This window comes from Sarcophilus harrisii, chromosome 2 (assembly GCF_902635505.1).
Source record: "Sarcophilus harrisii chromosome 2, mSarHar1.11, whole genome shotgun sequence".
Lineage (NCBI taxonomy): Eukaryota > Metazoa > Chordata > Mammalia > Dasyuromorphia > Dasyuridae > Sarcophilus > Sarcophilus harrisii.
The window spans coordinates 578,096,288-578,109,483 of record NC_045427.1 but is presented as its reverse complement, the minus strand read 5'-3'; the positions used below and the strand labels follow the sequence as shown (position 1 = coordinate 578,109,483).

The 13,196-nt window shown below is 36.3% G+C and overlaps 1 protein-coding gene across 1 annotated transcript in view; it reads right to left on the bottom strand.

Annotated features, from left to right (window-relative positions):
• PLPP4 (phospholipid phosphatase 4) overlaps positions 1-13,196 on the bottom strand; it is a 175,928-nt gene that overhangs the window by 118,143 nt on the left and 44,589 nt on the right. The window contains exon 2 of the mRNA XM_031955960.1: positions 3,206-3,314. Within this exon, the coding sequence (XP_031811820.1) occupies positions 3,206-3,314 (109 nt within the window). The remainder of the gene's footprint in view (positions 1-3,205; positions 3,315-13,196) is intronic.

Sequence of the window (13,196 nt, the reverse complement as noted above, 5' to 3'; positions counted from 1 at the left end):
AAGTGTAATCATAAAGGGAAGGCTTTTGCCCTGGACACCAAGAGTGATTTGTAAAGTTACTCATCTTTAGAACTGGGCACTTCTATTGATGTAAAAATGTGTTTGGGTCTTTTCAGATATTCTTAAATTCTAGCCCCTTTAGTTAGGTTTTTTTTTTAATAGCCTTTTATTTACAGGATATATACATGGGTAACTTTACAGCATTAATAATTGCCAAACCTCTTGTTCCAATTTTTCACCTCTTACCCCCACCCTCCCTAAATGGCAGGATGACCATTAGATGTTAAATATATTAAAATATAACTTAGATACACAATAAGTATACATGACTAAAACATTATTTTGCTGTACAAAAAGAATCAGACTCTGAATTATTGTACAATTAGCTTGTGAAGGAAATCAAAATGCAGGTGTGCATAAATATAGGGATTGGGAATTCAATGTAATGGTTTTAGTCATCTCCAGAGTTCTTTTTCTGGGTATAGCTAGTTCAGTTCATTACTGCTCCATTGGAAATGATTTGTTGATCTTGTTGCTGAGGATGGCCTGGTCCATCAGAACTGGTCATCATCTAGTATTGTTGTTGAAGTATATAATGATCTCCTGGTCCTGCTCTATTTCACTCAGCATCAGTTCGTGTAAGTCTCTCCAGGCCTTTCTGAAATCATCCTGTTGGTCATTTCTTACAGAACAGTAATATTCCATAATTTTCATATACCACAATTTATTCAGCCATTCTCCAACTGATGGACATCCATTCAGTTTCCAGTTTCTAGCCACTACAAAAGGGCTGCCACAAACATTCGTGCACATACAGGTCCCTTTCCTTCTTTATAATCTCTTTGGGATATAATCCCAGTAGTAACACTGCTGGATCAAAGGGTATGCACAGTTTGATAACTTTTGAGCATAGTTCCAAACTACTTCTCTAAAATGGTTGGATTCGTTCACAACTCCACCAACAATGAATCAATGTCCTGGTTTTCCCACATCCCTCCAACAATCATCATTATTTTTTCCTGTCATCTTAGCCAATCTGACAGGTGTGTAGTGGTATCTTAGAGTTGTCTTAATTTGCATTTCTCTGATTAATAATGACTTGGAGCATCTTTTCATATGACTAGAAATAGTTTCAATTTCTTCATCTGAGAATTGTCTGTTCATATCCTTTGACCATTTTTCAATTGGAGAATGGCTTGATTTTTTATAAATTAGAGTTAATTCTCTATATATTTTGGAAATGAGGCCTTTATCAGAACCTTTGACTGTAAAAATATTTTCCCAGTTTATTGCTTCCTTCTAATCTTGTCTGCATTAGTTTTGTTTGTACAAAAACTTTTCAGTTTGGTATAATCGAAATTTTCTATTTTGTGATCAGTAATGATCTCTAGTTCTGCTTTGGTCATAAAGACCTTCCCCTTCCACAGGTCTGAGAGGTAAACTATCCTATGTTCCTCTAATTTATTAATAATTTCATTCTTTATGCCTAGGTCATGAACCCATTTTGACCTTATCTTGGTGTACTAGCCCCTTTAGTTAGTAAGATACATACACTATTTAAATTTTGTACTTTGGAGATATTGAGCTTTTATCTATACTAGCTATGATTTCATCCACAATTTCATGCTTTTCTTACAGAGTCAACAGATAAGAAGATCAGTTCACTGTCTACTATGTTTTTCCTTACAGACATTTAACAATAGATTCAACATTCCCTGACTCTGAGCATATATAAACTCATTGAACACTAGAATGGGAAGAGACTTGGAAATCCTGTACACCAGCCCTCTCATTTCACAGATGAGTAACCTGAGCCCTTGAGAGACAGCATGGTTTAGTGGCTAGAGAACTGGCCTTGCCAGAAGGAAGGCTTGTACTGAAAAATAATTTTCACTTTTATATTATAGGTATTAGAAATTCACACACTTCATTCATTGGACTTTTATAGATCCACAGTAAATCTTACGGGCCCAATGACATGCAATTCATCAAATAATGTTAATAAATGATGCTGATAGAGTCGGGAGGCAGAAGAGTGGATAGATAATTGGTCACTGAAACTGAAAACCCTGGAATCAAAGACCCTGCTCTGACATAATACTTGATGTCTGGCCCTAGTAAGTCAGTTAGCTTGTCACTTTCTTAAGCAACTGTCTGAGATTATACATTATAAAATAGATATAACCCAAAGACTATTTCTATTTATACAGCATTAAATCCCATGCCACTAACTACCAAAGTGATTGAGCCAAATACTTTAAATTCCTCTACAGAAAATAATTTTAAGTTTGAAAAAGAAAAACACAGCGAAACACCTTTGGTTTTCTTGATAAAATCACTTTAATTAGTGATAATTGGAAGAATCTTTGTACTTGGGAATTTACTCCATGCAAGCATAAAACAGCCACTTCAGGTGTTTTCTGACAATTCCTTTTTATCCAGAAAGGAAAGCTGAATTGGTAAAAGGGATTTCTTTACCAAGAGTTCACTATGCTGAAGAAATCACAGATTTTGTCATCCTCTTCCAAAAAATGAATGAATAGACAAGCAAACACAAAAGTGGATAAATATAAAGGCAAAGTTATGGTTTAATTGCATTGGGTAAACTAACTTGTGTCCAGGGGCAAGTACATGAAGTTCTCAGTATTTCAGGCAACTATAAATCACATATAAAAGTTGCAATAAAATAAGTTTTTTTGACAATAATTCATTGGACTGATGAAATCTTAGTACCAAACCAAGAAAAAAGAAAAGGGATATGGCTGTGATAAAGGTGGAGTAGGTTGGCTAAGTCTACAAATCTATATAAATATTTGTGTGTGTGTGTGTGTGTGTGTGTCTGTCTGTCTGTGTCTATCTACAAACATAGTCAATGCAGAGTAGTACCAGACTCAGTCTCCTGAGTCCCAGGCCAATGTGCTGTATACTTTGTTATACTGTCTTTGCTCCCAGAGTACTGAAGTTACTATTTATTACATTTCCTAATAGCTCACTCATAATTTTAAGTTGAATGATCTATCAGATCCCCTCCAACTCTTGGGTTCTATGATTTTAATTAAATAGAGTTGACAAGCTTTTATTCTTAACTAGTTTCCCCAGATCTTTTTAGCAGAGGTTAAAAAAACAAATACAAAAATAAACAGATAAATTTTGATTTATAATTTAGAGGGCTATTAAATGCTCCATGAAATCACCCAATACTTACAAACATGAGACGTGTTGGTATATTGTCAGATTGCACCAATGGGTTTTTATAAAGCCAGATCTCTTCTGGCTGAATGACTCTCTGGAATGGGTCCAAAAACTCTGTGAATCTGGAAGACAACAAGGAAAGAGTCATAAGAGATCTGGTCTACCGCTTTGTCCTACTAGCACTTCAATGAGGTGGTGCTGGACTCCAAACAAAGTCACTAAAAAAAACCATTCCTGGGGGACCTGGCCCAGAGAGTCAAGGTCTTCCCAGGGCAGAGCACTACCTCTGAGAATAATGAAACCCACTTAAAGCAACTGGCTCTCAAAAAAGAAGTGAAGATGGACAAGGTAAGATTAAGTCAGGGCTCAGAAACTCAGGAAACTCAAATTCTAGGGACATCTTCACCACCAACAAACTGTGGGATCTTGAGTTCCTCAATACTTTCCTCTGGGCTGTGGATTTTCATATTCTTACAAAAAAAAAACCTAGATAGATTTAGAGATTTAGGAAATAGCAATTCAATCTGTGTGACTGTCTATTTATCTGTCTGTCTCTCTGCTTATTTGTCTGTCTATGTATCTATCTGTCTATCTGACTGTTTAGTATCTATCTGTATGCTTGTCTATCTGTTTCTATATGTCTATCTATCTGCATGTCTGTCTATTGGTAGGTCTGTCTATCCACTTATCTATTTGTATATCTATCTGTTTATTTGTCTGCAGGTCTGCCTGTCTGTCTAGGTATCTATCTGTCTATCTGTATGTATGCCTATCTTTGTCTACATGTTATCTGTCTGCATGTCTGTTTATCTATCTATCTACACACATACTCATACATACATATGGACACGAACAATTTTTGTTCAGTTGTTTTTGTCATTCATGTCTGATATTTCATGAGCCCATTTGGGGTTTTCTTGGCAAAGATCGTGGAGTGGTTTGCCATATCTTTCTCCAGCTCATTTTACAGATAAACTAAGGCAATCAGATTTAGTGGCTTGCCCAGAGTCACGCAGGTAGTAAGTGTCTGAGACTGGAATTGTACTTAGGAAGAAGGGTCTTTCTACGCTCTGTGCCCCCCACACTTACCTGCCCAACATACATACATGCACACACATATACATACATAGTTACATTATTTTTTTCTAAAGCTCAATAGGTATTTTGGATATGTATGCATATATGTCTATGTCTGTGTCTGTATCAATAAATAACTATATAGTAATATACATATATATACAAACACATGTACATGTGTGTATTTTCATGTATAGGAATACTATATATTATATATGTACTAGATATAATATATACACACATACATACAAACACACACTGAATACACATATCCACATTTATTGTAGGACTGAGTAGGAGCTTTCAAGAAACTGAGGCCCCACAATGATGATATATCTCACTGAAGTTCACAGATCAAGTTAGCAGCCAAGCACACATTTCCTGACTTTTGCTGGTACAAAACTGAAAAATCTGGAAATAACATTAAGCAACAAAAGATTTGGTGGATACAACACTGAATCAGCACAAGTGGTTTCAGCACATTCTAAAGAGCACTGAATTTTTCCATACTTTCCCCAAACTCCACCAATAGCAAGATCCCTAGGACCTGGTACATTGATTTGCCTCAGTAATAACCTGGAAATCCAAGTGGAGTGCAATGAAGGCCACCAAGAAGCTTGGAACCAGACAAAAACTTCAAGCCAATCTGCTTATTCTAAAGAAAATACCAGTGTGCCACATAATGGAGAAAAGGGTGCGAACAAAGGAGACAATAAAGATAGGAGAGAAGATCTTTTAGGTAATAGAGTGACTTCTGATTTTAAAACTTAAAATTGCTTTTTTCCTCACCTTCATAAAATTATGCTAGTCAAATAACTAGGAATGAGGAGAGGAAGAGATTATGGAAGCATAGCCTCAGAGCTCAAAGTAACTATGGAGATTAGTCCAAATCTTTCATTTATGAATGGGGAAATTGAGTCCTGGGGAAATTGAATGATTTGCCTAATATCACCAAAATAATAAGTGACAGAGCTTAATTTAAAATACAGGTCCTCTGAGAAGGAAGGAGAAAATGAGGGAGAGGGAGGGGAGAGAAAGAGAGAGAGAGAGAGGAGAGAGAGAGAGAGAGAGAGAGAGAGAGAGAGAGAGAGAGAGAGAGACATAGAGAGAGAGAGACAAAGAGAGAGAGAGAATAACATCCCAATATGTTTTGCTACAAGGGACCAGGTGGATTTAGACATCTCAGTTCTTTGCCCTTTCATAACCCACCCCCACCACCGAGTGCCATTCACAGAACTTAGGCTGAAACTGGACTGTGAAGATAGCACTAATCCTCCTGGGAAGGAAGAAAACTAACATAATATGGGAAAGGGCAGGCTGGTCAACCTGAGCTTTGTCCTCTCAAACCATTTACATACATACCCAAGACTAGGCTGACTCAAATGTGGTTACCCTGAATTATCAGCACACCAAACTACTTATTATCTTTGCCTTACATCTAGAACAAAACTGGTCTCAGCATTTCCCTCTCTCTGTCCATTTCTGTATCTCTCCCTCTCTCTCCTCCTCCTCCTCCTCCTCCTCCTCCTCCTCCTTCTCCTCCTCCTCCTTCTTCTTCTTCTTCTTCCTCTCTTTTCCCTCCGCCTCCCTTCCCCCCCATATATGTATGTATCTGTATGTCTCTGTGTTTGTCTCTTTCTGTTCATCTCTTTCATTCTCTCTGTCTCTGGGAGTACATGCACATGTGTGTGACTTTGTCTCTATTTATCTCTCTGTCACACACACACACACACACACACCAGGTATACAAGCACATACAAATTACAATATTTCACATAAAAATGCCCCAAGCTTGTTTCTAAAATCTTTGTACCTTTAAGGAGTTTAAGTAGCCTATGATCTATGGATCACCATCAACACTGAAGGTCCCTGCAAGTGCCTTTCCTCACTGGGTCTCAATCACTCTTTCTATCTCAGAATTTCAAAGGTTTCCAAACGCACCTATCAAACATCTTTGTCACAGATGGAGCTTCATTTCTGCCATGGAAAGAGCTCTGGATTTCAAGTCAGGAGCACTAGACTATAGTCATATCTAAAAACGCCTTCTGCATTGTATGACCTTGGGTAAGGCACTGACAATATCAGAGAATCAAAGAATGTTAGAACTAGGAAGGATCTGAGAGTTCATTTAGCCTCATTTTACATTTATCTTATATTACAGAGAAAGAAACTAAAACCCTCAAAGATCAAGTTGTTTGCCCAAGTTTACTCAAGTTATCTTTGGCCATAGTTCACAGCAAAATTTCCTGCTCAGCACTTTCCCATTTTCCTTCCATTCTTTTAACCTTGGACCTCAGTTCCTCTAAAACAGAATTATAATTGAACATTTTCTTTAAAAGGGGCAATTAAATAGGGGAGACAGCTTAGGTGTTGCTATGGTGCACAAAGTGCTGGCCCTGGAGTTAGGAAGATTCATTTTCTTGAGTTCAAAGCTGTCATCACACATTTATTAGCTGTGTGATCCCGTATAAAGCAGGACCTCAATAAGAACGAGAGAATGAAAAAGAGAGAAAGTAAGAGAGAACGAGAGAGAGGAAGGAAGGAAGGAAGGAAGGAAGGAAGGAAGGAAGGAAGGAAGGAAGGAAGGAAGGAAGGAAGGAAGGAAGGAAGGAAGGAAGGAAGGAAGGAAGGAAGGAAGCTTAGAGGGCTGGAACCCTGAAAGAGTGTATTTGAATCTAAAACAACAGAGCACTTAGAGCTAATTGCCTATTCAATGTGTGATAATGGTTCTATAAACATATGGTGATGTGATGGCTCTCCTCATGATTGACACTTGCTGAATGTGCTGTGATGAGGTAATCAGAGGCAAGGATTGGAGGCCTGAGGGAGAAGGTCAGACTATCTCTGCCTCAGTATGCTGAGGAGAGAAGACTTCAGGGTCCGGACTCCATAGTCCAAGATCCATCTTTATCAAGCCATATAATAGCTTGCCTGCCTCCTTCACTTCTCCTCCTAAAGGACTCTACTGATCCTGAGGCCCTCCAGAGAGCTAACCCGGACATTATAAGGAAGGAAGCAAGAAAGAAAAAAAAAGAAAGAAAGAAAAAGAGAAAGGAAGGAAGGAAAGATGCAGGGAGAGAGAGGAAGGGAGGAAGAAAAAAAGAAAAGATGAAGGAAGGAAAGAAAGAGGGGAGAAGGGAAGAAAGAAAAATGAACAAATTTATTAGATCACCATTGTCTCTTTAGCACTATTTCCTTCCCTCTTGCACCCAAAAATCAAATAAGATTGTTTTTAATCAAATTAATTTAATCAAATTAATAAACTGACTTTTGTGGATATATATATATATGTATATATATATATATATATATATATATATATATATATATATACATACATACTGAGGTGACCGTGGAATGTTGCAAACCTGTGTTTGAGATTCACTGAAATTGTCCCTTAACCAGCATTTGCCCTCAATCTTAGCCTTTTCCCTCCATCTCACACAGAGCCTCCTGGCTTTCTTTCACTCATGTTTCTTCCCAGTACACTGCCACAGTGACAGTGAGCCAATACATTTCCTGTTTTTCTCCTAAGTTTTATTTATGGGCAAGGTAGTTATTTTGAAACCTGTTTATGGAGAAACTTCTTTGGACAGTAACTCAGTGAAACCACAGCCAGGATCCATCGATCAAAGTTCTCTTCTGGGAGTAAAAACTCCAAAACAAATAGACATTCTCCCTCTGCCTCTCTTCACCATTCAATCTCCACATCAGAGAGCCCAGGCAGAGAGGCAAGTGCACTCTCAAAGAACCTGAGAGAGCATTATCTGAGCAAAGAGAAGCAGAGAAGGACTTCCAAGAACAAAAAGAAATGAATAATATTAAAGGAAGAGAGGAAAAAAAAAAGCCTTGTTCCCTGAAAACAGGACTTTGATGAGTTCTTTGAGTTTGGCTATTCCTTTAACTTCTGTCATGATAAATAGAAATAGGAATTATGACAATAAAGAGAATATAAATCAAAATTTTGGCATTTAAAATTAGTATACAAATGCATGAATCAATTTTGCAAGTATTGTTGAGTGCTTTTTACCTCACCAAGTAGTCAGTAAGGATACAAAAGTGTGGAAGTAAACATCTTACCTATCTAAATATATATTTATTCACTAACCTTAAATACATGTAATAGTCAAAATCAAAAAAGGAAAACTTATAAATAGTCAAAATAGAGTATGAAAAAAGTCATAAATTCCATATACTTTACTTCTCATTCATTTTATTCATAGAAGAACCTCCTTTATCTCATTTAGAGACTTATTTAGATACTTATTCTACATATAGTCTTAGCAAACATTATTTTTCAATGAGAAGATGAGCAATCAAAAACATTTAAAAGTGGGAAGAACAGACCAATATAGGTAGGCACACTGAGAGAGCAACAAGAAATTACAGCTCACATTTAGGAAAAGAGATTGGGGAAAAGGAACTGAAAACACTTTATCCTTCTATAAGCTCATCGTTTTACATTACATCCCTCTTTCAGCTTTACATCCCTCATTTCAACCTTGTATCATAAACCCAGACGGCAGCACACTAATTTTAGAGTCAGAGAACCTGGGTTTAACTGGGTCTACTATTTTCTGCCTGGATGACCTCACAGGTTACTCGTGGCTTATTAATTTCTTTGGGACTTCAATTTTCTCATCTGTAAAATGTAAAATGAACACAGTGATTACTGAAGATTCTCCGAACCTCTAAAGTCCTGTGATCCCATGTTATCTTTTCAGTAGATTCTGAGCTACCAATGGTGTGTATAACTAGCTTGAATAAGCTTACAAGAGCTGATTGTTAAATTTTTAGTGTAAGCATTTACATTTTGGAAATTGGTGTTACAAATCAGGGCTTGATTTATTACTTTGGTGCTTGTGTAGAATTAATAAAATGACAAAGAAAAATGTTAATACTCATTTAACTTAAAAAGTATTTCCTAGATACATTTTTCCCCAGAGAGACTGTTTTTAAATACCAATTGATCTAATACATATAAACAAAAGTCTTTTGAGATCCTCAATAGTTTTTAAGAGTGTAATGGATTCTGGTCCCAAAAAGAATGCATTTTTCCATTTGCATTGTTAGAATGGTAAAACAGAAGGGCAAATATTCATCTATCATCTATCTCTTTATAAGATATATGCTTATGTTTTTATATATACGTATATATATATGTTATGTATATGTTTGTATATCTCATAGATGAAAAGCCTCACATCTAATTGTGTTGACTTCAATCTTAACCAGGTGTTTTTTTTACCTTTAGGAGGAACTTTAATAATGATGCTTTCTGAAATCAAAAGTGCAATTGTCCAGGTGAGCTAAAAATGTTTGTTTTTTTCCCTTTCATTCTTAAGACTTGATCCCACCATTTAATTACTGCATTATCTTGATCAAGGTACTTTACATTTCCTGAGTCTTGGCTTCTTCAAACAGGTTAAAACCAGTTTGGTAACAATATGGAGAAATATTTTTTTTCCCAAAGTTGGCTTAAAAATCTAAAGAAACTTCCAATCAGTCATATTTCAGTAGCTACTTATGAGAATAGGACTGGTATTCAGGGTCATTATATAGACCAATATGGCACTACCTGTTCTCTCTTCACCTCTCAGAAATCATTTGATAAACAACAAGCCATATGTATCATTGTTTAAATTCCCTGGAGGGCAGGAAGAATAGCAGCAGACGTGCTATGGGAACTCAAGCATATTATGACAATTTGTGCAAAACATTTCTACCTTAAATCTCTGTCTATAGCAGTCTATATCTACTTCCTTCTTAAATCTGTTCTTACCTATTTATCTTACCTACAAATTGAAACATACTGAACAAAACGAAGGGAAGCTTTTCAGCTACAGAGAATCATTTAAAAATATACTTGAAATAAAGGAAAGGAGAAGGAAAAGTGAAGTGGGAATATAGAACACAGAAACAGAAAATAAGACTAAAGCAGAAAAAGTATTTTTCCCTTTGGGTAGAAAAGGATGCCAAATTAATATTTCATAGTAAACTAAGAAAATTTGGCTATCTCTTGGTTCTAAGAATTTCCTTTGGGCAACTTAGCCCCAGCTTGAGATGACTGCAAAGAGATTCCCCCCCTAAGCTCTCCTGGAATTAAGTGAAGATAACATAGTTCTCTTTGCAGTTTGGTAACAAGCAATTAGGTGAGTATGTCCATTGCGAGGATGGATTTCAAAAATTACAAGTTACCTGTTAGCAACCAGTGACTATATTAATTTTTTTATAACTTATAGTGATAATAAGTTTGATTAGAATTATATGAAAAGGGAACTTCAAGGCAAATATTCCTGGTTTTCAGGCCAATTTTCTGTCAAGTTAGGTTGCCTCTCAACCATTAAATAATAAATGATAAGCCTTGTTCCCACTTATTATATACTGCCCTTATAGAAAGGCTCATTATGGAAGATGCCTTATAAGAGGTCTTTTGAGTGTCTCAGAAATTTAAATAGCTCTTTTTAAACAGTTATATTTTTCCAATGGAGATGACAATACTTGGAAGATAGATAATTAAAATCCTGCCTGAAAGGGCACAAATCCTTTTGTCCTTCTGAACTTTCTAGCTAAAATTAAGTTTCCATTGTTCAAATGTGCCTTCTAATGGAAGAAAAGATAGGAAAGAGAAAGTAAAGAAGCATTTATTAAGCACCCACATTGTGTTAAGAGCTTTATAAATATTATCTCATTTCATCATTGAAAGAACCCTAGGATGTAAGTGCTATTATTATCCCTATTTTATAGAAGAGAAAACTGAGGCAGACACAGGATAAATGCTTTGCCAAAAGTCACAAAGTAGTTGAGGTTAGATTTGAACTCATCTTCCTTCATTAAAATTAAAGAAAACACAGCAGATGATGATGTCAAATGGGTATAAGATGGGAAAAGGAAGGAAGAGGAAATTGCAAATTGCTTCAATTTTCTCATAAAGTATGAGGTGAGGTCCTAGGCTATCTCGATCCCTATGGACAGCATATTGTTTTATAAAATCACAAATTAGCATCATCAATGATCTGTCTTATTTTTTATTTTGTTAAACATTTCCCAATTGCATTATAACCTTAGTCAGACAACACTTGTTGATGTACAATGCCCTTGTTTTTTATACCTCCAGAGTAAAGGATCACCATATTGTAAGGACTCAGTTGAAATTGGGTAACATGAATTTGTAGAGAAATTACTTAATATCATTGTGTCACATCCCCCAGATTCACTCAGCAGCACAAATGATAGTGAAGGGAACAGATGGTAAAAGTATGTTAGGTGTGGGATTTCATAAAGTAGGATAAATGAACATGGGTCAGAAATGATAAACAGTTAACTGATGAAATTGGAAAGTAAAGAAAATAAAGTCAAAACAGGTGTTATGACCTGGGAAAATACTATAAAAGATGACGGGTTTTGAGGTCATGGTAAGGATGAAGAATAGGGTTGGGAAGAAAGCATAAGGAAAGTAAGATTGATAATAGATTATAATAAGCAGATTATAACTAGATATAATGATCAGAATTGTTGATCAGGAAAGTGAACAATAGGATTGCAGCAAGATAAAGAGTGTACCATCTCTCTTAATAACTAATAAGTGGAGGAATGGGTAAAGGGAATTGAATAGACTGAGGGATTTGAAGATTAGGAACTGTGAGGGAACATAAATGAGCTTTGTGAAGTCTCTAGTATAAGTACAGAAGTTGAGATGCAGAGGAAGTAAACTAAGGAACTGTATTCATTGAAAAAGGAGGGACACTGCTTTGAGGGGACTAGTGTATAAATTTAGATAGAGTAAATCTCAAAGGAAAAGAGGTTACAGAGTGATGATAGCAAAATACTCTGAGTAGCAATAATAATTGGCAAGAGTTTCCACTTTATTCTGGGAAAAGTGGGTCGGTAAAAGAGCAAAAGGAGTAATATGAAAAGAGGGATGTCCAGTAGTGGAAAGGATAGCAAGGGATAACATATCATTCAAGGAAAGTCAGATCTCATAAGTGCAAGAAAATGGAATGAGCACCAGAAGAAAAGGTTTTAAATGAAGAGAATGTTCAAAATGGAAGAGAGATTTCATAAGGTACAGTGGAACGAATGGGAAGATATGGAGTGCAACATTTTAAGAGTAAGGATGAACTTCCTTTATGCTTCATCCCCCACAAAGGAGTCCCACTTGTCTATTCACCACCCACACAAAATTCCAATAAAGTAATTCAGGGTTGGCGAAAATCATTACTGTTTTTCAATTTAAAGGGGAAAAAATTAGACATGGAAAAGAGACATTATCAAGAGAAAACTAAGAAGCAAAGCATGCTTTTTAATTGCTCTATTGACTTTTCCTCTCCAGTGAGTTGGTCTCTCTCTCACACGCACAAGAGAATAAATTTGCAAATGGGCATTAAATGCAGCGAGTGGTACAATCAAGAATTTTCCAACGCTTGGCATGAGCATACTGTACTGCATTTTCTATTAGGCTAGGGAATGGGGATGAGAATTAGGATAAGTCTATTGATTAGGTATCTTGGCATCTAATAACTCCCCAAGCTTTATACTAAGACTAGGTCTTGGCTGTCCATATGGGATGATTTCAAGGATGCCAATGAAAGCTCACTGACACAAAAATGTCTTCCTCATTTGCTCACTGATATCTGAAATTTCTTTAAAAAGAAAATAATTCATTCACAATCAAAGTAGATAAAAAAAGGTGTCCCCCTCTGAAAGGACAACTGAAAAAACAGGACTCAGACTCAAGTGCCAGTTCCACTACTTGCTAGCTGTGTGACCTTAACCCTCAACCTCTTGCATTTTGTTTTCTCTATCTTTAATATGAGGTGATTAGATGCTTTGAAAACCAATGAGTTGAGAGAGATTTCAGCCCATATGTATTCAAGAATGTTCAGGACAACACCACTGAAAGGCAATACAGCTTCTACTTGAAGATT